The sequence below is a fragment of the Mobula hypostoma genome, chromosome 7 (assembly GCF_963921235.1).
Source record: "Mobula hypostoma chromosome 7, sMobHyp1.1, whole genome shotgun sequence".
Lineage (NCBI taxonomy): Eukaryota > Metazoa > Chordata > Chondrichthyes > Myliobatiformes > Myliobatidae > Mobula > Mobula hypostoma.
This window is the reverse complement of record NC_086103.1, coordinates 142,246,989-142,271,404: the sequence shown is the minus strand read 5'-3', so window position 1 is coordinate 142,271,404 and position 24,416 is coordinate 142,246,989. Positions and strand designations below refer to the sequence as shown.

Genomic DNA, 24,416 nt, shown 5'->3' with positions numbered 1-24,416 from the left:
GGCTATGTGAGAGGGAAGCATTAGATTGATTTTAGTCTACGTTATAAGGTGGGCCAACATCAAGGCCCAAAAGACCTGTACTGTTCGATGTTCTGTGTTCGTTCTCATGCATATCAGCTGAGAACAACAGATGATAACTTAAAGTTTGGATATAATTAATTATTCACATGAGTGTTTACTAGTCCCTAAACTGAAGGGCTCTATGATAAAAGAACGCTCTTAACTGCCTTGCTGGCTAAGAACAAACCTGTATGTTGTAATTAGTCACATATCACATTAGTAGCCACAGTCAACCTAAGCCATGAATTGGTTTGAAAAAAATTGTTGATGACTATCAAAACCACACCCCTGCTTTTGTTTGTTATCAAAGCTTTAAAGGACTTTGAATATTTGGACATTCAAGTGTGTACAAATGATTAAAATGATTGAAAATAATTCATTGATCTATATTAATAGATTAAGTAATTCAATTATTAATGCAAATAAAATTAAAACAGTAATAGCCTTTTACCAATCCAATTCCCTGGCAGTGTTGCCAGGACTAATGTTTGTAGATTCATTGAACAGATTCCCCAGCATAAATGGGGAATCCAGAAAAGTGAAACTTAGAGCATCTGCTAGCAAATCCCCATACTATATAAATAGAAATATTTTAAATAAAATTCTTACAGACCACCTTTATAAGCTGTGAGCTCTTGCCACCAATTTCATTGTTGTTCACAATTTTCTGTAGTTAAACCAGATGCTGTCACTCACTGTATTCTCTTCAGTCTTTTATTTCCAACATCATTGTATCTCTTATAATGTCTGATTATTTCTTCTTTTGTAACATTGACAACTCCAACAGAGCTTTTGCTGGAACCTTCATTCATCACCGTAGCATCCCCAGACTTGACTGGCAGTGCCTGACTGCTGAAACCCTACTCTCTAATAGATATCACCCTGTTAGGGTGGAAAGAATAGTAAATAACTAATCACAATTTTATTACTATTAGGTAGTTTTTTTGCTTTATGTGAGAAAGGAAAGTCATTAAAACTTTAGGGATCATCCTGGATATTTCAAGTTAGGTGCATTGTCTAACAGATGTACAGAAACATTAGCCAACCAATGACCTGAAAGGAACATGTTCCTCTTCTGCATCTCAGCTTAATTTCTTTGAATGCTTTGTTTAGCTATTTTGAACTGATCTCATTCAATGCTGTATTGTGAGAAATGCAAAATAAGGACATCATTAGTGACAAAATGGTAGTGTCTGTTGGAAAAATGTAACAAGCATTTAAGAGAGAAGCAGTGATCATAGGCGGTATATCTGGATGAATAGACCCAATATAATTTTTTTAGGATAATGTTTAATCTTAAAAAAAATGTTGAATTGGCTACAAAGGATGCATTGTCCTGAATCTAGTATGATGATGAGATATAACTAGAAATCTATTAAATATTGCATGTATTTCTTGACAGAAGTTATTATTCAAATTTAAACACACAGAAATACATGCAGTATTTAATAGGGGCAACATGGTAACATAGCAGTTAGCGTAGCGCTTTTACAGCACCAGCGACCTGGGTTCAATTCCACCAGTGTCTGAAAGGAGTTTGTACATACTCCCTATGACAGTGCGGGTTGCCCCAGGTTCCTCCAGCATTCTAAAGATGTGCAGGTTAGTGGGTGATTTGGTCACTTAGGTGTAAATGGGCACTGCAGGCTCGTTGGTCTAGGAGGATCTATTACCATGCAGTATTTCTAAACAACTAACTTTTATTTTCTTTCCAGCCATCAGGTATTGTGATCGTTGCCAACTAATTAAACCTGACCGATGTCATCATTGTTCTGCCTGTGACATGTAAGTTGATTGTCCATTTGAAAGTTCAGAGGCTTTAGTATTCAGAAGAAACATTTGGAATTTGTCGCCTATCATCCTACACACTGAGGCAATGTTGCACAGTCCCTCTAATGCTGATCAAGCTGTGCTGCATTTATTTCCAACATTTTGAAATAGATGGAGTGTTGAAATGTAGATTCATCTATCTTATTTTCCAAGGTTAAATTCTTAATTTTGAACAAAAGGGATACCCAAACTGCGGAAGAAACCTTTAAGTTTATATAGTACTTCAAATAGTTCCATTGATCTTGCAGATTTGAGTGAACATAGTTGTACTGATTCACTTTATTAAACAGATTAGGAAAAAATAGAATAGGTTAATCAACAGATAATAATTAATTTGGACATCCACTTTCATTGGACTGTATACTATATTTAACTAATGCATAAAATTCTTGATTATGGTTGTAAAATGAAAAGGCCAGTGATGGGACTGTTTGTATATTAATGATTGAGACAGTTACTATTTTACATTTGTTGGTTATGCTTAAACTAAAATTCTTGTAAAGAAGATCAGATGTACAATATCTAAATATTTATATCTTCTTTCCAAGTATGCCCCTGACAAATTTAATAGAAGCATTCATGTATTTTTCATAAAATTTGGTGAAATGCCCCATAGTTTCTAATTGGAAAGTTTCAAAACTTTTCAGTTTGTTTTTTTTTAGTTTTAAATTGTGGCCCATGTTCCCCTTTTAAATTTGTGTTCATCTATTAAATAATAATAAAATAAAGAAATATTTGGTAATTATCACAGCTCATTTCTGTTGTCAAACATTGCTCAGACAAGCTGAGTTATATCTTTATGTACCTAAAAGGAATAGAATCAAGGGGTTGATTCTGGCAGTGACTTGATCATCTCAAATTCATTCTGCTGAAAAGTAAATCCTTTGTTTCATAAGTGTGGACAACCCTGACCACCATAATATCTACCTCTGATGTGCACTTCTAAAGGCACAAAGTTGCATTACCTCTTGGACATATGTGGAGCTTACCTCGATCAGTTATCCACTATTTCAGGGAGAAATATCTTAGAATCGCTCATACCAAGAGAAAAGGTCATTACAGCACTTTAAGTTATCTTGTAGCAAAGTTGACACTGTTGTGACTTGGCCATTAATGTATCTTTTATGTGTGTTTATGCACAAAGCCCAACAATTCTATCCCTGCTACATTGACTGAAAGTGATCAGCTACCCTTGGTTCTACTTTCTCAATGCTGTTATTCACAGAACATCTTTAAACTCTAAATCTTGTGTATGACTGATTTGTCATTCACTTATTCATTGCATGGAATATTTGTCAAATAGCTGCTGTTTGGCAGACTGGATAGCAGTTACAAGTAACGTACAGCTAATACTAGAAATTTGAATAAAAGTTAGAAACATCAAGCAATTTACATCCATAACTGCAACAAACAAGTTAACAGTGTATCGACACTCACAAAATGCTGGAAGAATATAGCGAGTCATGCAGCATTTATGGAAATGAATAAACAGTCAACATTTCGAGCCAAGGCGCTTCATTAGGACTGGAAATGAAGAGGGAAGATGCCAGTATAGAAAGGTGGGTGGAGGGGAAGGAGTTCAAGCTAGAAGGTGATAGGTGAAGCCAGGTGGGTGAGGGAGGGTGGATGAAGAAAGAAGCTGAGAGGTGGTAGGTGGAAAAGGTAAAGGGCTGAAGAAGAAGGAGTCTGATAGGAGAGGAGAGTGGACCATGAGAAAAAGGGAAGAAGGAGGGGCACTGGGGCAGGTGTTTGATAGGTGAGTAAAAGGTACAAGAAGAGGGCCTGAGTGGGGAAATTAAGAAAGGGGAAGGGGGCAATTACCGGAAGTTAGAGAAATTGATGTTCATGCCATCAGGTTGAAGGCTACCAGGACAGAATATAAGGTGTTGCTCCTCCAGTCTGAGAGTGGCTTCATCATAGCAGAAGAGGAGGCCATGGACTGACATGTCAGAATGGGAACGGGGATTGAAATTGAAATGGTTGGCTACCGGGAAATCCTGCTTTTTATAGATGGAACGGAGGTGCTCAACAATGCGGTCCTCCAATCTATGTCAGGTCTCACCAATGTAGAGAAGGCCACATCGGGAGCACCGGATGCAATAGATAGCCCCCAACAGATTTGCAGGTGAACTGTTGCCTCGCCTGGAAGGACTATTTTGGGCCCTGTATGCAGGTGAGGGAGGAGGTGAATGGGCAGGTGTAGCATTTCTGCTGCTTGCAGGCGTAAATGCCAGGAGGGAGCTTGGTGGAGAGGGGAAAATGGACAAAGGAATCAGGGAGGGATTGATTCCAGCAAAGAGTCGGGGGAGGGACAAGTAAAGAAGTGCTTGGTCTTAGGGTCCCATTGAAGAAGGCTTAAGTTGCAGACAATGATGTCTTGGATGCAGACACTCATGGAGTAGTAGGTGAGGACAAGAGGAACTCTATCTGTATTAAGGCAGTGGGGGGATTGGATGAATGCAAATTTCCAGGAAATGAAGGAGATGTGGGTGAGGACAACATCAATAGTGGAGGCAGGGAAATTCAGTTCTTTGAAGGAGAAGACCTTTAATGTCCTGGAAAGGAACGCTTCATTCTGGGAACAGATGTGGCAGTGCTGAAAGAATTGACCAAAGGGAATGGGGTGTTTACAGGAGACGGTGGGAAGAGGTATAGTCATAGGCTTCAGTAGGTTTATAGACAGTTTGTTCCCAGAGATGGAAACAGATGTCAGAAATGGACCAAGTGAATTTAAGGGCATGTGAAGTTGGAGACAAAGTTGATGAAATTGATGACCTCAGCATGGATGTATGAAGCAGTACCAATGTAGCATAGAAAGAGTTGGGGAACATTATCAGGGAAGGCATGGAACATGGACTGTTCCATGTAGCCACTGAAAAGGCAGGCATAGCTGGGGCCCACGCAGGTGCCCGTGGCTACACATTGAGTTTGGAGAAAGTGCATCAAAATAGGATAAAAGTTACAGATCAATCGCATTTAAAAGGAAAGGGTGAGGGAGGGAACTGTTTTTCTTCAGCTCCTAATTCCACTTGGTATGTTACTTTTTACATGCTTTTCATATGCAGTTTTGATCTTCATTTCCTAAATGGCCATAGTTCACTGCCTGTCAGTTACTTTGATCCACTTTGGAAGTAAATACATATCCAAATTCTCTTTGTTTTGCCATTTTGTTACTCAAAACTATTACAAAGGAAGTATTGGTGAAAATAAGGATAAAACATGAAAGATAAGTATTCTGCATTGTATCTGAATTTATCACATTTAAATCCTAAACTGCCACATGCTGACAGACACTGCTTATTGATTGCTTGTGATCTGGATCATCAGCTTAGGAATTGGTCTATTTTTAGAAAGTTATCTGAATTTGTCCCATATTAACTTATTTGAAGATCGAAATACTGAAAGCTCAAAATCTTCATTTGTTGCAATGGTAAACAGCCAACATAAACGTTGTTAAAATTTGTAGAAAATGAAGTCATAAAATAAAAATATCACAGTGTCACACAAACTAATTCAAATGCTGTACACTATTTAGTCACAAAAAACGTATTTAAATCATTCTTGGTGCAGCATCTTGGCCCAAAACACAAACCATCACTGTGCTCCATCTTCCAGCACTTGCAGTATCTTGAATCTTGGATAAAACTATTATTTTGTTCAATTAAAGAATAAGAAATGTTGATTTTATTCTTTTTCCTAATTTTTATCCTAATTATTTTATTTTTGTTCTAATATAGGTGCGTATTAAAAATGGATCATCATTGTCCTTGGTATGTTATACCAAACCGTAAATATTTTAATTATAAAGTAACAGAACAATGTAATTGTGGTATTATTTAACTCTGCAGCTTCATTTCAATGTTAAATGCTGAATGTTTTCAAATTTTAAAATAATTTATGGTTTCTTGGAAACAAAGGTAAATACGGTTTCTCACTTTTTATAGGTAGTCATAAGCTGGTGCTTTTGGAACAGAAATTGCTGAGTCAGTTGAAAAGCTTACATTTTTATGATGAAAATGTAACTTTGTAACTTTTCTGAAATAGACTTGAGATGCTATTTATTTTTTTAAAAAGTGCAAAATTCAGTAGAGAAGAAGTCTCATTCTATATCATGGGACACTGACGAGTTGAGTGAACTTTTTTTTAAGTTGTGAAGGGGCAGAATTATGCCCAAAGAGTCTCAGTAGCTCTGGGAAATAAATGGCTACTGTGGAGTGGTAGTCCTAAGGGGGAGACTATAACCTGTCTTTCTGACATCAGCTCAAGAGTTCATTGATTCATTTTGCAGTAATGATGCTAACAGCAAGGATTCCCAATCATCAAAGATAATTTGATTTGGTAGACTAAAAACACAAATGGGGTACAGATGATGTCATTAGACCAAGCATCTTACTAATTTATATGTGGCATTGGATAATGTAACATTTTGAAAAGAGTTGGTATGTAGACATCTATCACCTAATAATGCTTATTTTTATTTCTCCTCAGGGTGAATAATTGTGTGGGATTTTCGAACTACAAATTTTTTATGCTATTTTTAGCATATTCTCTGTTATATTGTTTATTCATTGCAGCAACAGTACTACAATATTTCATCAAGTTTTGGACAGTAAGTTCAATTTTATCATTGCATCCTTTCTGTTTAAAGAAGAACGTGTTCAAATTTCATTTTGAAGTTTTTTTCTCCTTTGTTTAAAAGTATCTAAAATGCATTGAAACCTTGATTTAAAAAAAAAACTGTAGGTCATGGGCCACAGAGGATTCTGCTGAGGTATTTTGAAACAGGCATCACAATCTCAAAATAAGGAATTGACCATTCAGAACTGACAAAGAAAATTTCTCCACCCGGAAGAAATTACCCTCAGCCAGAGGGTCACAAATCTTTGGAATTGTTTACCCAGGAGAAACATGGAGTCACAGTTTGGTCAATGCTGAGTTTGAAAGATTTTTGACTATTAAAGGAATCATGAGATATCGCTTTATCAAAAATTACTCTGTTTGAATTGTACTGCAGTCTCAATATGAAATCTGTGAAATTGCATTTAATATGCAAGGTATTAATCTAAAATATCTTAGGTACTTTAGTATTCAAGATGGTGCTGACTGAAATATATTTCATATTTTGTATACAGTACTTGTGACATGCACTTCAAGCTCTAGTTTAGAATAAATTTATATCTGTTCTAACAGCGTACCTGATTTCAAGTCAGTAAGTACGGGTATTATGTTAGTATGATATTGCCTTTTTGGTTTATCTGTCATACTTAAGATGAGCAATTTCTGATAAATTGCAGATGGTTTAGTGCACAGTAAAAGGTCAAAGTTAATTTATTATCAAAGTACATACGTCACCATATACAACCGTGAGTTTCATTTTTTGTGGGCATACTTAATAAATCCATAATAGAGTCAATGAAAGAATGCACCAATTTAGGCATTTAACCAGTGTGCAAAAGACGACAAATTGTAAAAATACAGAAACAAGGAAGTAGTAATAAATAAGCAATAAATGTCAAGAGCGTGAGATGGAGTCCTTGAAAGTGAGTCCATTGGTTGTAGGAACATTTCAATGATGAGGCAAGTGAAGTTATCCCTTTTGGTTCAACAGCCCGATGATTGAGGGGTAATAACTGACCCCTGATGGTGTGGGTCTTGAGGATTCTGTACCTTCTTCATGAAGGCAGCAACGAGAAGAGAACATGTCCTGGGCGGTGGGGGTCCCTGTTGATGGATGCTGCTTTTCTGCGACAATATTTCGTACGGAGGTACTCAGTGGTGGGGAGGGCTTTTGTTGTGATGCATTGGGTAGTATCTACTACTTTTCAAGGCCATTGATATTTCTGTTTTAGACTGTGATGCAGCCAGTCAATATACTCTCTATTACACATCTATAGAATTTTGTCAAAGTTTTCAATGTCATGCCAAAATTTTACAAACTCCAAAGGAAGTAGAGGCGCTGCTATGCTTTCTTCATAATTACATTTGCATCTGGGCCAAGGACTGGTCCTTCAAAATAATAACACCAAGGAATTTTATGTTGCTGACCCTCCCCAACTCTGAGGCTGTCTAATGGGCCTCTGGTTTCCTCCCCCCAAAGTCGATAATCAGCTCCTTGATCTTGTTGGCATTTAGTAAAAGGTTATTGTTATAACACCACTCGGCCAGATTTTCTATCTTCCTTCTATATGCTAATTCATGTGAATTGAAGTTTAATGACCTGCATTGTGTAAAATCAGACAGGAAGGAAATTTCTTTGTACATATTGCAGTTTTCTGTTTGTCATTTCTCCTGATTCCTTTGAACTTCCTGTGCACTCTTCCAAGTATTTGAAAGGAAATGGTTCCGAGGCTTTATGTAATCCTTATTGTTAAAATTAGTTTGTGTATTAAAAGTGAATGACACCACCTTTGATGTCTTCAGCTGTAACACCAAATGCAAATAAAGGGTTGGAGATTCGCAGTGAGCATAAAGGTAGAATCGTTTCCAACTTTTAATATGAAAACTCAAAAGTTTCCAAATTGGTATCTTTGCTATTTGGAAACTCAGGATAATAGAGTCAAAGAAAATACAGCGCAGTCTGAAGCTGCCCAATCAATCTATCTGTCAAAATGCTTTTTAAGCATTGTAACTACACTGACTTTACCACTTCCACTGGCAGGGCTATCCATTTTTTCCTCATAATTCAAGCCCTCTAGATTAGTAACTTCGGCCCAGTTTAATGTCATTCTTTCTATGGCGAGGCAAACAGAACTCTGAGTACAGTCTCAGCAACATCTTGTACTGCTATAACATGTCATCCCAAGTCTTGTACTCAGTGCCCTGAATGATGTAGGCAATAATGCTAAACGTCTACTTCATCACCTTGTCTACCTGCATTACCACTTTCAGAGATCTAAGCACTTGCAGCACTAAACCTTTCTGTCCTACGACATTTTCCAGGGCTCTGCCATTTACAGTACTTCCCAAAATGTAACACTTTACACTTGTCTACATTAAATTCCATCTACTGTTCCTTGATCCACTTTCCCACTTGATCATAATTTAGTTGCAATAGTTGATGGCCTTCTTCACTGTCCACCTAACCACTAATTTTGGTCTCATCCACACATTTACTAGCCATACCAACCGAACTACATTCTCATCCAAATCATAGATGACTAACAACAGTGGACCAAGCACTAAACTATGATCACTGGTCCTATGGACACTTAAAGGTCACTTGTTCTGCCTCATTTTACAATAGGAGATTGAGTTTTGCTACCTAAGTATTGCATGACAAAACTTTCCTGGGCACAATTAATAAATTCTTCCCTATCTGAACCCTTGAGATGAGAGCTGATGTGTAAATTAGCTTTAATCATGGCCATATTATGATATGAAAATATCAGTTAGCAAATTAGTGATGATAAATTTACCTGTTTTTTTTACTAAAGGACATGTACTTATTTTAAGATTAAAGCTTTTCTTGCTTAGGTCTTTGGACAGTTTTTCTTTGTGAAATTTCAATGTTATAGCTTTAAGTCACAAATGTTAGCATTCTAGTTGTATAATAATGAATTTAAGAACTGTATGTGAAATTATCTCCTGAGTATTTCACTGTTGTAAAAAGCATAGCATATCTTGTTCTCCACATCTCAGTCTCTGATGCATGACAGATGAAATAACTTCAAAAGCAGTCTCTATACTTTATTTTCTGTATCAGTTGGGAGATGGTGCCATCTCAACTGGATATTTTAGTTTTGTTAACATTTATTATTCATTTTTCACTATTAACAGCCAGTGAATTATTTTGTTGTGTTTTAATTAAATACCTTAAATTGAAAGATTATAAATGAGATTATCCTTGCCTTGTCCATTTACTATTAAGTGGAAACATCAATTTAAAAATGTATATAAACATAGACATCATTATGTCCATTTGGTACTATCTATAGCTCATCATTTTTTAGTGTGAATTTCTCTTTGAGCTTTGTGTCAACCTTACCATTGCTAGTTATCTGTATCTTCATTTCAGTATTGTTTCTGATAAAATGTCTTCATGTGTTTGCAATCTCCTAACATCCAAGTTCCGTACTAAATATTTAAAGATATAAAATTCTTTATTGCCTGATGTAATACCATGTGAGGATGTTGAGATTTTCTTATAATTGCTTATAATATAAAATCAGTGATGTTTAATGTTATGCAATGACTAATCTGTTAGCCTTTTTACTATTTAAAATAGTCATTGCATAAACTGAGTTACCATCATGTGTAATTCAAAAACATCACAAAAAAGTCAGCTTAAGTACCTTTGCAAATTTGAGGGTTTGTTAAAGTTATTAACATATATTTATTACTAGAACGGTAGGTGATTGTGTTTGGATTGGTGACCTCAGTATGAATCATCCAGGAACAATAATTTACTGATTAATCTGGGTTAGGCCTCATTCGTGGATTTGCTGTTTGGCAATAATCCTTCTGTGCCAATCTTCCATAGTAACATTAGCTTCAGCATATCATCTATAAACATTTTCAAAAGCAACAATAGAAATGATAACCAAGTCCAGATTTTAATCAAGAATAAGGACATACAGTGTACTCCTATGATGTTCAGTATGGTACATTCGTGTTGTTACTCCTAATCTAACCTTTTCAAGGTTTCTTTTTTTTTTAATATTTTGTTCAAAGCTACCTTCCTTTAAAACAAGAAGTGAAGAATGTATTTTTCTGTCTAATATATCGAGATCATTCTATCAGGAGGATATGTGCTGTATTCTCTTAATTAAATTGTTATTATGAAAATGCCTGTTGGTGGGTAGATTTTCTTTAATCGTCAATAAACATGCAAAGTTTCCAGAAAACTTCTGTTAATATTCTTTTATAAGCCTTTCTTCCAGAATTATTTCAGCAGAAAATAAAATGAGGAAAAAAATCAAATATTTAAATATTTTGAATATCCTATTAAAAATAAACTTCTGTAAATATTTTGCTAATTTTCTGGAATAGTCCCCACCTTGTTGATCAGCTTGTTGATGGCTTGAATAATGACTGGTAAATTTTCAGTGAATTAAAACAGAAACTTATTCTAAACAAATAAATGGTCAACTAATTTGAGTAATTCACAAGATTGCCATCTAGTTTTCAAAAGCTATAAAATAAAATGTTGTCCTCAGTGGAGGAATGCGGACTTGTAAAATTGAAGGCAGCCGCCATAAAATGTCAAACAATATTTTCAATTAACCCTGAATCAAATATTTTTTTCCATTTCTTGCATGCAGCTGTTATATTCCATTATATCATGTTTAACTAAATCTGTTCTGAAACAGGTGAACACAGTTCCCAAATGAAACATAGAAACAGAGAAAATCTACAGCACAATACAGGCCCTTCGGCCCACTAAGTTGTGCCGAACATGTCCCTACCTTAGAAATTACTAGGCTTACCCATAGCCCTCTATTTTTCTAAGCTCCATGTACCTATCCAAAAGTCTCTTAAAAGACCCTATCGTATCTGCCTCCACCACTGTTGCTGGCAGCCCATTCCACGCACTCACCACTCTCTGCATTAAAAACTTACTCTGACATCTCCTCTGTAACTACCCCCCAGCACCTTAAACTTGTGTCCTTTTGTGGCAACCATTTCAGCCCTGGGAAAAAGCCTCTGACTATCAATACGATCAATGCCTCTCATCATCTTGTACACCTCTATCAGGTCACCTCTCATCCTTTGTCGCTCCAAGGAGAAAAGGCCGAGTTCACTCAACCTGTTTTCATAAGGCATGCTCCCCAATCCAGGTAACATCCTTGTGAATCTCCTCTGCACCCTTTCTATGCCTTCTACATCCTTCCTGTAGTGAGGCGACCAGAACTGAGCACAGTACTCCAAATGGGGTCTGACCAGGGTCCTATATAGCTGCAACATTACCTCTCAGCTCCTAAATTCAATTCCACAAATAATGAAGGCCAATACACCGTATGCTTTCTTAACCACAGAATCAATCTGTGCAGCTGCTTTGAGCGTCCTTTGGACTCGGACCCCAAGATCCCTCTGATCCTCCACACTGCCAAGAGTCTTACCATTAGTACTATATTCTGCCAACATACTTTACCTACCAAAATGAACCACTTCACACTTATTCAGTTTGATATGGTACCAAGCAATTTAGATGAGTGGGATCCATGTTCTGTGCTGGATCAGCTCTTGAGAATGACAAATATTAACTCCATGTGTTTGGGTAGATTATTGCATGGAGCAAAGGTACATGTGTGGACTTAAAGTAAGGTTGTGATGAAACTCTAATGTCATGCTGCATCATTAACTAGACCTACTAACTAATATCGGGTCGCTCACTTGAACAATGAGTGAGTAAGGTACCAAAAGAATGCTGGTATTCTCAGAACCAGATACCAACTTGACAGTGCGTACAATAGATTGACATGTCAATTGAGGTTTTGTTTTATGGAACATGTAGCATTCTTAGCTTTACTCTGAAGAAAAGCTCCAGAGGTCTGCTTTTGACTATGACAGCTCTTCAGCTGATCACATCAATCCAACTTTGTTCCAAAGTATCTTATTTATCTTGACTAATGTTTCCTTCATTATTTCCAAAAAGGCTATAACATGTATTCTGCAGTCCTCATTATCATCGGTGCATGACTTCAGCTTATTTGCCATGTGTTCCTATAGCATTGTGCATCAGATATTAGTCCTCAGTCATGTAGCAGCAGAAATTGTGAGTGTCACCTGTTTGATTTATGCTTTTTAAAATATTTAGTAATACAGTCTATTTTGAGTATGCCACACCAACTCCTCCCTGTTTGGCAGTGTAATCTTATTGCATTTATTGTAACATCAGTAATCAGTTGTCAGGTTTCACAAGTTAATTGATAAACAAATGGTATATCTAAATCTCTCCTCATTTTTGGTAATGAATTATTACATTATAGTGGTGTAGCATATCTACTAATGTCTTCTGTGTCTTTTTCTGTATATCACACCAACACATTCTTGTCAATTTTATTTGATAGTCAAAATATTTACTTTTTGAATGTGGCATTGAAGTTTATTTCAAATTCAATATAAATAGAAAAAGGCATAACTAAATCTGCACGCACGCACTATTTAAAATAAATTAGATACATTTATGCTACAAATACTAATTCATGTTTTCAGAAATAGTTGTATTGCTTCAGGTCGCCAGAGACATTCTCTAAATATTGATGATCAAGTTGCAAAAGTAAATGACAATATTATCAACACTGCAGATGTCAGGGTGACAGAGACTGGTAAAATATGAAGGCATAAGACAGATAAAATTTAATATAGTTATGGAAGGAAAAATTATGAGAGGAAGAATAATTTCCCAAGTTGCAGAACATTCACAAATGTCTGAAGTCCTAAAACTTAAGTTTTTTAATTATTGTGGATCCATGGTTATATAAACAAAGGTACAGAGCAAAAATATAAATGTAGTTATTATTAAACCTTTTATAAGTTGCTATCCATTCCTAGGCATCACAATTCAGAAAAGAGTTCAAGGCCATGGAGAGGCTGCATAGAAAATTTATTTATTTACAAGTATTTCACTATAATAAAGTCTATTCTATTAATACTCTATTCTTGGTTGGTGCAACTGTAACAAAACCCAGTTTCCCTCGGGATCAATAAAATATGACTATGACTAGACTATACCATCAATGAAAAGCAAAATCCTCTTCTCAGAAATGTAACGAAAAACAATCTGCAGCATACCGATTTTTGTTTTTGGTAGGTATTGTTCATCTTAATTTAATTCCATATCAAGCTAGAATCAATCAGTTACAAAGAAAGGAAAAATATGGACACTGTTGTGTTACACCAATGTCAGTTCAAGGCTATACTCTCTAAATGACAAGCATATAGCTGAGAGATGGTTAGCTGTCACTTCAGTGAGAGGTGCAAGTCTTAGGCCGTATCTGCTCTGTCCTAAAGAGTGAAAGCAGAACATTTTGGCAGTATCTTTGGATTATGTTGCCTTTTGACCTTGTCAAAGATTGTATGATTAACACAATGCAAATCAAAGCATAAGAAAATATCTTCTTAAAATTAAAGATGATGTTAGAGAGCTTCACTGATTGAAGTACCACACAAATTCACGTTGAACTGAATAACCTGTATGGGTTTTTCTGTGTTAACTTCTATTTTGATTCCTGGACTGGAAAAGTGGGCATTGGGAACCAGGTTTAACTCGTCGTATTTTCACCTGAGTCAATTCTCTTCAATGTTGACCACATATAGTTAAATCTGATACAGTATTCCAGTGTTTATTGAGGAATTACAAGACCATGAGATGTAGCAGCAGAATTAGGCCATTTGGCTAATCCTATTTTCCAGTCAGCTTCACTCGCCAGCCTCCTCCCTGTAACCTTTGATGCCGTGTCCATTCAAGAACCTATCAAGTACTGCTTTAAATACACCCAATGACCTGGCCTCCACAGCTGCCTATAGTAGTAATAAATTCCACAAATTCATGACCTTCTGGCTAAAGAAATTTATCTGCATCTTTGTTTTATCCTGAGTCTGTGCCCTCTTGTTCTAGACTCCCCCATCATGGGAAACATCCTTTCCACATCTACTCTGTCTAGGCCTTTCAACATTTGAAAGATTTCAATGTGATTCCCCTGCCCATCCTTCTAAACTCCAGCAAGTACAGAGCCAGAGCTATCAAACGTTCCTTGTATGATAACCCTTTCATTCCCAGAATCATCCTTGTGAATCTTCTGTGAACCTTCTCCAATGCCAGCACGTCTTTTCCATTATCCAAATCATAGAGATACAGCATAAAAAGAAGCAGTCCTACACCAACCCCAGTGGAACACCACTAGTCACTGGCAGCCAACCAGAAAAGGGTCCTTTTATTCCCACTTGCTGCCTCCTACCAATCAGCCACTGCTCTAACCATAACAATAACCTTCCTGTAATGCTAAAGCAGCCTCAAGTGTGGCACCTTGTCAAAGGCACATCCACTGCATCCCCTTTATCCTATGTGCAATCTCCTCAAATAATTCCAACAGGTTTGCCAGGCAAGATTTTACCTTAAGGAGACCATGCTGACTTTATCCCATCTTGTCCTGTGTCACCAAGTACTCCATAACCTCATCCTTAACAATTGATTCCAACATCTTTCCAACCACTGAGGTCAGGCAATGTATTGTCAAGTGTCCTATGCTTCCTAAAGTCACAATTGTTCTTGTGATTCAGGTAGAAATTTAGATCCTGCTGTACCATATTGGAAGTTCTTATAATGTGCTTTATTGAAATCAAACATGTAAAAGCTTGAACTGTTTAAACATCTAATTTTACTGTTTGTGAGCCTCTCAAGATAGAGATCCTGAAGAGACGATGAATGCAATATTACCTGAAAGTGCAGTTTGAAACACAATTATTTACACGAAGAAAAAATATACATATAGAAATGTTGATTTGCTGTTTCTGTGGTTATTTCATATTTTTTTCTTGCATATGTAGGAGCAAATGAATCCTACTTCCTGAAACAGGTGACACAGTAGATGGCTCAGTTTTCAGATATGTTTATGTACAAATAGAATGTTGTACACAAACAACTTCATGATTTTCCCATCCCATCCCATCCATGGCTATTTGCATGGCACATGAATCAATTAATTAATCTAGTTTTCATTAAAGTGTGTCTTTATTTGCATATAGCTTTGTCGCAGGAAATCATCAGTGAATTGCCCTAAGGTAAAATACCATTGCATTCCTTATTTGGTGTACTTTGGTATTGAAATGCAGTGTGTTTGGCTTTGATATTACAATTGCAAAAGGTATATTATTTTTCGTATACTGTAATTCAGTGTGTATTTTTCATGTTTTAAATTAATTATACTGAATCCCCTAAGAATTTCCAGCAAGGAGATATTTGTGTTTCAGCATGTCTTGAAATTTGCACCTGAACTTTTCCCTTTGCACCTGCACAGGGAAAGATAGAAGCCCAAGATGAATAAGAAATCAGATGTCAGTGCATCTTACTGCCTGCTCCATTGTGACACTCACTATTGAGTTCAGTTGCAGAGCAGTGACATAGTGAAGAGAAGAATCAGATGCACTTCCTCTGTACACCAGGATCATGTGCAGATAGAGAGTGCAGCAGCTTTTTGATTTGTTTCACTTTTTTAATAATATTTTAATCTTAATTAAATGGTTTTATAAATTATTTCTTTAAGGTGACAGTATCTGTGGTATTTTAATTCTCATGAGTGTAATGTTTTCAAAAATACTCTCCAAAAATATAGTTAAAAGATAAGAAAAGTAAGTTTGCTTTCTGTAATGCCCAAGTAACTGGTTGAATGATGAGCCTTCCTTTCAGCAGATACTTTTAAAGCGTTCTTTCATTTTACATTTGAGTTGTATAGCAATTATATGGCTGGTGATGTGCTTATAGGGAGAATTTGATGGATGGGTATGAAAACCTTAGGTGACTGTAATAACATTGGCATTTACTCAGTTCTGCCTTACTCATAAATAGATGCAAGTTTAGGTTTTCTGTGTATGCTCTGTCAAAAGCACAGGTCCTGGATCTATTAACAGATTCAAAGCAGTTTTATCAGTTTGTTTTGCTGGAACCCATGTGAAATTCAGACAATGCTACCAGGTCTGTGATAGTTCATGCCAACACAAATTTTAAAAAAAACATTATTGGGTTGCAAGAGCCTCAAGTTCATTAATGTATTATGGGGTTGTTATACTCAAAACAATTGATTTATAGCATAAAATCAGTTATATTACATATTTGTACACAGTGGGATTTTCTTTGTATTCTGGTGATGTCAATCCACATGCAACACCCACTTTGTACTTGTGAAGTTATGGATAGTGTAAGTCATGCACAGGAAAACGCTGATAACATGCTCTCCAAATGTACTTTTTAAAGAGTCTTGCGCTTCCAAATCTTTTGCAAGTCTGGATAAATGCTGAGATGAAGATAGCATTGGATTCTTGTCTATTTTGGGTCCTTTACTTGTGCTGCTGCAGGAGAGAGAGAAGAAGACTGTAGTCGGGAAACTGAACCTCGTGTCTTATTAGAGACTTGTTCCTGCTTCCAACTGTCTGAAGAATATTGTATCAAGTTTAAGAAGTTAGTGATTTTAAAAAGATGCTGGAAATCGGAAGTAAAAACAGAAAATACAAGAAATATTCAGGAGGTGAAGCATTACTGATGAAGGGTTTTCTGTCTAACACGTTAATACTTTTTCTCTTTCTATGTATTAAGCCTGACCTGAGTGTTTCGGGCATATTCTGTTTTTCCTTATTGTATTAAGAGATTTAGCTAACATTCCTAAGGCAGTGATAACTGAGACTGGTCTGTGTCTGGATTGCTCTGCCTGAAATTCTGAATCATTCTTGGCAATGCCAATGAATAAATCCCAGATCTCTCAATTTGTGCTCACTCCTGTCTGTTTGACACCACAGGTGTTCTTTACGCAGAAAGGAGTAATAATAAAACTGAGATACAAATTAGAAATAGGACTACACCATCCACCCCTTCAGACTTGCTTGAAGGTCTTGGCTGATCAGACTGTAGTCTCCACTTTGCATTCTGCTTAACTGTTGACAGGACACATGCAATAACCTTTCATCCCCTTGCTTATAGTGTGTCTATCAGTATCTTAAAAATATTCATGATTCTGCTTCCGTTACCCTTCAAAAAACAGAATTCCAAAGGCTTGAAACTCAAAGCATTTTTTTTAAGTAATGTCTCTTGTCTTAAATGCACAGTCCAAGATTCTACTGTAAGGTAAACATCTTCTCTGTCCTCCCTTTTGAGATCCCTCAGAACCTGGTGTTTCAATCAAGTTTTCTCACATTCTTCTGTAAGCCTAATGCTGTCCAAGCTTTTTTCATAAAACAAGTATCCATTCTAGGTAAAAATTCCCCATGTCTATGTTTCCAAAGCATTAATATATATTTTAATAAAGGCCAGCAAGCATTCTGACGTGCAAATTTACCAGGATTGCCGGCTTTCTTAAACTAAGAGTAATATCTGCAGTGCGTGAATCCAGAGCGACTCAAAGCTCTGGAACAGATAGTAAGTAATCCTTATGGTCAATGAAATGCATTGAGCAGAATTGCATGAAATGTTCATCTTGATTGTTCATCCAGACGCACTGCACTGTCATTATACTTGCTCTGTTGTACCAATTGAACAAAGGCCATCATCATTCCTGTCTTAATTGTGCTGGAGAGCAGAATTAAAACTCCAGCTTTTGGATCAATAACAACCTCTTGGAGAGTGATAATGATGAGATTCTATGTCCAGAAAATTCAGATTACTGTAGTATTTGTGTGCCTTTTATGTTTCTTCTATCAACAATGTCAAAATGTGTGCGCATACAACAAGAAAGAACAGAAGGGGAAGAGGATGAAGTTGGTAAATGCTAACAGAGATCCCTTAGAACTCAGTGATTTACTTTAGAAAACCACTCGTAAGTTCAGGGCTCAAACACAGAAATAGTTCTTGCCTAATTACAGCAAACATCTTTGAGATTTCATCATTTTCCTTTAATGTTCAATAGCATTGCTATTAAACATTTTCCAACAGAGACAATCTTGAGATTACAACTAATGAGAAAATTAGCAAAACCAAGCAAATTGTTTCTGTGAATGGAAAAACAAATTAAAGGCTGCATATGCATCAGTGAGGAACTAGACTCCTTATTTAGCTTCACAACAACAGGAATTCTGCAGATGCTGGAAATTCAAGCAACACACATCAAAGTTGCTGGTGAACGCAGCAGGCCAGGCAGCATCTCTAGGAAGAGGTACAGTCGACGTTTCAGGCCGAGACCCTTTGTCAGGACTAACTGAAGGAAGAGTTAGTAAGAGATTTGAAAGTGGGAGGGGGAGGGGGAGATCCAAAATGATAGGGGAAGACAGGAGGGGGAGGGATGGAGCCAAGAGCTGGACAGGTGATTGGCAAAGGGGATATGAGAGGATCATGGGACAGGAGGTCCGGGAAGAAAGACAAGGTGGGGGGGGGAACCAGAGGATGCGCAAGGGGTATAGTCAGAGGGACAGAGGGAGAAAAAGAGTGAGAGAAAGAATGTGTGTATAAAATAAATAACAGATGGGCTACAAGGGGGAGGTGGGGCATTAGCGGAAGTTAGAGAAGTCGATGTTCCTTATTTAGCTTGCTGAACAGATTGAGAATGTGCACCCAACAGCCATCAAGTGTGATGGAGTTAGAGTCCAGGGAATAAGTAGGCATCAAACATCGTATCCTGAGGCATTGCTCCCCTGTATGTCCTAATTGATAGCAGGTTGGCTGCCAAGGACTAAGTTTTGATACCCCTGGTAGAGATATTTAAATCTATCGAGTATTTTAAAAAATACTTCTAAAAAAATAATGAAAAGTATTAAAACATTAACAATCATCTAATGGGGTTGCCATAATGCATCTTGAGTATGCCACATTTGTGGAATAACATAATAAGTGAATCTTGCTTCAACTATTGCTGATCTACTGTTGGATTTAATAGAGCAGATAGGATCTGCTAGCTTCTGATCTTCAGCGCAATCAGAACACTGTTTGACTGCACACGTGTGGAAGTTGAAGACATTCTGAGCTCCAGATGGCTGATGACCTACCACTATCCATCAGCCAGCATTATCAAAATATTATCACTTCTATTAAAGCAGTCCTGAAAATTCAACAATATGCCAAATCCATCACTTGTCACTGGTTGTTATGCAGCTAATTCTGTGACATTCTGTTTACTGCAAATGAGAAAGACTGGGACATGATAAAGTTTACTCTCCAGTCAGCTGCTGCAATCTGCCTCTGTGAGCTATCTTCTCTTGCAGTAGAAGAAAGAGTGTTAGGAAATGTGTGGCAATGTAATGAATGATGTGCCTGTCTGAGTGCTATGGGATTGTTTGTGTTGGCAGCTGCAAATTTGTTGCTGGTTCAGTTTAAACATGTGAAGTTATTAAATTTCTTGTCTCTTGGAACTTGAGTCCTTTACTTTCTTGAGAACAGTGATATGTGTCCCTCATTTCTGCACCTGGAGGCTTCCTTCAGCCATAATGTGGATGACCCACCTCCTTACAGATGTGCATTCTCTTGTGTCTGTTACTGCTGCTGTTACTACTATGGCATGTTACTACTGTAGGCATGACATTTAATCACACTGGTCAGTTTTGGTGGATGGGCAGAACTCTAGAGATTACTTCCTGTTACCACATTTTGAAGATTTTTTTTAAAGTTGCATTTGCTGTGTACCCAGGTATGTGCGTGAGCTGTATGCATGAGGCAGTAGAAAAGATTTTTCACCGATGCTGTACCTAAAGTATAGCTGTGAGGATAGCACACTAAATTTGGACCGTATTTTAGAGTGGAGGATGCTCCTTTGTGGAATAGGAGTTGCATAGGTCAAGAACAGTTCATGCAGAGGTCCTACAAATTTAATTGCAGGGCTCCTTCAAGTGCATTTACTAACCACAAGCAATCTGATTCGCAGGTTAGAGGTCTTTTGGTTTCCAAAAGATTAAGATTATGGGAGGAGTGGATTTGATCATGGAATCTGGATCAGGGAATTCATCAAATCGGGAAATTCCATTCACAGATTTGAAAGCAAAGAGCAAATACTGGCCAGAAGAGTTGGCGGTGGGTGAAGGGGTGTTGGGAAAGAGCAAGAGATAGTGGTCAGGAGGATCCCCTGTGGGGATCAGGCTGATTGTAATAGTGGAAGAAATTTATTGCCTACCTTGGAGCTGGAAGGAACTCTACTGTCCTTTCTACCCTGTAAAGTAGTATTGTAAACGTCATGGTGATTGGGTGGATTCTGAACTTCCCATTTGAATGTCAGGTTAAAATAAAGGTCGGCAGGGTTGCTTTAATATTTGATGCAACCTAAAAAGATTGTCATTTTCTAGGAGAAAGCTACGGTTAACTTAAGTCTTTGGAAAACCAGTTAATGATTCAGGCATTTGTTAACAAATTATGTATTTCTGAAGACTTGAAAATATCAATAACATTTTGCTTTTAAATAAATATAGAAAAGTTAGATTTAACAATGCAAGTAGAGCATTGAAAGAAAACTGTTAGAAAATTACTACATTAGCTTACTGTCAGTTATGCTTATAATTATTACTGTGTAGCTGAAGTTATTTTTGCTGTTATAGGGTGATCTGCCAGATACACATGCAAAATTCCATGTCTTGTTTCTTTTCTTTGTGGCGGCAATGTTCTTCATCAGTTTACTGTCACTCTTCAGTTACCACTGCTGGCTGGTTAGCAAAAACAGGTCTACAATAGGTAAGAATCTTTAATTACTCAAATAATCAAATCTAATTTCCAAAATTAAAAACACACAGCAATCATATTTTGCATTAATGCCTCTTACAATTGTTTTGGTCAAGAAAGGAGAATGCGAACATTCTTTTTTGTGACTGACCAATTAATGTCAAGGACTTTCCACTTTAAATTTACGCAGCAGGATATCAGTCTACAAAAATATATTATATTTTTGATTTGATGACAATATTGTACTGCTGTTAACCTGGCACTTTTATCACCCTCCCCAGAGGCTTTCCGAGCACCTGTTTTTCGAAATGGTCCTGACAAAAATGGATTTAGTCTTGGAGTTACCAAAAATATAAAACAGGTGTATGGTGATCAAGTAAAATATTGGCTGCTGCCTATTTTTACAAGGTATGTTTGGTTCAGAGAAAAACTAAGTACATGATCACTGATCACAGACCATAGGGTGAACAAAATTCTTAAGTTGGTGGTAAGTTGAAAATCTGCTGAGTGAGAATTTTGTGCAGAATGGGAAAGTCTTTAATTCATATATTCAAATGCATAAGTTTAATACATCCAATCAATTAATAAATTAGTCTTAATTCATTTAAAAAACAAATGAGATGAAGTTGTGTGGAAAACTAATTTCATCAGAGATGTCATGGAGGAATGCACTGCCAGTGGGAGTTTTGCTGAATAATATAATCCCAGATAACCACATCTCTGTTTGAAGTTTGCAACTCAAACTTTGAACCAAAAATTTAACTGAAGTCAGAGGGATGGGTATTGTGATTTATTCTGGAGAATCATTTCTACAGTTTGACACCGGAGATGACACAATCTTCAGGGCTAAAGAGGTGTGGTTAGTGGTCAGGTATTAAAGGGTGTGACATCGGCAGTTGCTCATTTATTAAGAACTGAGGTTGTCATGGAGATTGCCAGCCCAATTGTAACTTCCTCTGTTCGTATTGTCAAAAAATTGACACACATCATACTTGTACATACCTTTCCTTTCAGATAAAGAAAACCCCAAATAATACAGGACCACTGGCAAGACAAGTTAGTTAGGACATTCAAATAAGCTGTCAAACTAATTGTGCCTTTTAATATAAAAGGAATTAATTAAAACAAAAATTTAACATCAATTAACTCCATTTTGATTTCCTGCAGGAAGCCATTTTTACAAATTCTGGCAATGCCAGGCTCCCTCGGGATTTTAACCCCCAGTGCAGGATTCAGATACAAGAATTTTAATTTGTACCATTAAAGGTTATTTGACAAAGCATTTTCTATTGGAGCATTTAACATTAAAAATCAATGAGTCCTTTGGACTACTTAAATAATATTGGCATGCTGTTACTGTTTAATAGGGTGATTACAGCCTTAGTTAACTTGGAATTATTTTTAAATTGTTTGGCAATCTTAAGCTAAACTCTATTTAGGGGCAGAAGGTAATTTTAGATATCTGAAGAATAGGGTAAAGTAGTGAAATGAATGAAAACAAGCAATTTAAGGACAGGAGTCTTATTAAGACCAGGGGAAGAAAATAGCAAAAAAAAAGGGCATATTATTTCCCAGTATTGTATTGTGAATTCATCAGTAGATGAATTGATGGAAGAAACAGAGATACAAGTGAGTTTGATCTTGTAGCTATTATTTGCAGGTCATTTCAGGGTACTTTATCTTTTATTTAAATAGGAAAACTAAGAAAGGTGGTTAGAAATCACTGATAATAATGATAAAGGTATAGGGAGATTCATTTTGCAAGAAATCAGAATGTAGACTCAACATGCAGAGACCCAAGAAATAACAAGAGGAGAACACGTAACAGTTGATAGATTAATTTTCTAAATTGGCTACTTTAGAATCATTTCAGGATTGCTCTGTAATTTTATGTATGTTTCTAAACAATATATGTCCTTTTGCTTTCATTTTTAATTTGACAATAGTATTATATAATACTAGGCTATATAGTACTGTGCAAAAGTCTTAGGCACCTAGTTACATATATGTGTCTAAGACGTTTGCACAGTACTGTATGTTGTGAGATTACTGAGAAAGATTGTGAAATTAAATGTGTGACTGAAGCTAAAAGTAAGTATTTAATGAAATCATAATTTCTTAAGGAATGTACATAAAAGCCCTTGTAAAATAAAAATTGTACTGTAAAAGCTGAACAGTTATGATTAATTTTGAGGAAGTTAAAGAAGCTGCTAAATTTAAAGTGGAGAATGGGTAAAGCTGAACATTGGGTTGGAGTGGGATATTGTATGGTGAGTTCTAAAAATCCACATAAGATGTTCAAGAGAGTGAGAAAGGCCAGATAGAATAAGACATTAATCTAGGAAGAAATGCAGAGATCCAGATGTGGGAATCTGCAGTAAGATAGAAAAGTACTCAACAGATGTTGTATCTCTGGAAAACTAAACTGTTAATATTAAACTGCCAATAATCTAAAACATTCTTTTTGTGTTTCTCCACAAAATGCTTGACTTGACTGGCTAAATATTTACTACATTTTATATTTTCTTTAACAGTATAAAAAAATTGTGAGAACCTTTAAGTATTGCAAAAAGTAGACATAGCGATGTAAATGTAAATCCTTTAAAAGGAAGAACCAGAAATTGTAATAGCAAACTCGACCTGCACACATAATGGCAGCTGAGAATTGTGGGAGTATAAGAATTTAATGAAAATAGGGAGCCTAACATAATTATTTGGGACTAAAATTTGGAAATTTACGGAACCTAAGGCCTTTATCGTAGGGTTTTAAGAATAGGTTCAGAGAAAAGAGAATAATCTCACTTAGGGTAATAATAATGTCACATTTGGCCTCTGTACTCTTCAAGGAAAGCAAAAGCTAATCATACATGTGGAAAGGGCTATTGAACATAGGCTTGACTTTAATAATGCCCTATTCAAAACCCTGTATCAAGGAAGTCTTGAAGAATGATCTCTGGAACGATATTTTATCCTGTGAAACTTTTAAGAAAAATAAAAAGTACTAATTGATTATTTCATTTTTAAAAGCTAAAGGATCAAAGTGATGTCATATTTTAACATAGTATAAACATAAATCAAGCTGTGATTAAAATTTTGAAACACGTATAATTTGTATGAAGCCATAAATTAATCCATTTACTAACTGATAAATGAAATATTAAAAAATTACATAAGAATTTTTACAAGGCCAGACCCAACCTATATATGCTATCTGTCGTATTCTATCTTGCCACTTGCACTCTCT

The 24,416-nt window shown here is 36.4% G+C and overlaps 1 protein-coding gene across 4 annotated transcripts in view; it reads left to right on the top strand.

The window, feature by feature from the left end:
• Positions 1 to 24,416, top strand: part of LOC134349612 (palmitoyltransferase ZDHHC20-B-like) — a 79,835-nt gene that overhangs the window by 38,587 nt on the left and 16,832 nt on the right. For 2 of the 4 annotated variants that reach the window (XM_063054187.1, XM_063054186.1), the window contains exons 5-10: positions 1,776 to 1,845; positions 5,628 to 5,660; positions 6,379 to 6,499; positions 15,577 to 15,612; positions 21,052 to 21,184; positions 21,454 to 21,580. In XM_063054187.1, the coding sequence (XP_062910257.1) occupies positions 1,776 to 1,845; positions 5,628 to 5,660; positions 6,379 to 6,499; positions 15,577 to 15,612; positions 21,052 to 21,184; positions 21,454 to 21,580 (520 nt within the window). The remainder of the gene's footprint in view (positions 1 to 1,775; positions 1,846 to 5,627; positions 5,661 to 6,378; positions 6,500 to 15,576; positions 15,613 to 21,051; positions 21,185 to 21,453; positions 21,581 to 24,416) is intronic. The other 2 variants (XM_063054189.1, XM_063054188.1) reach the window with 1 other exon arrangement.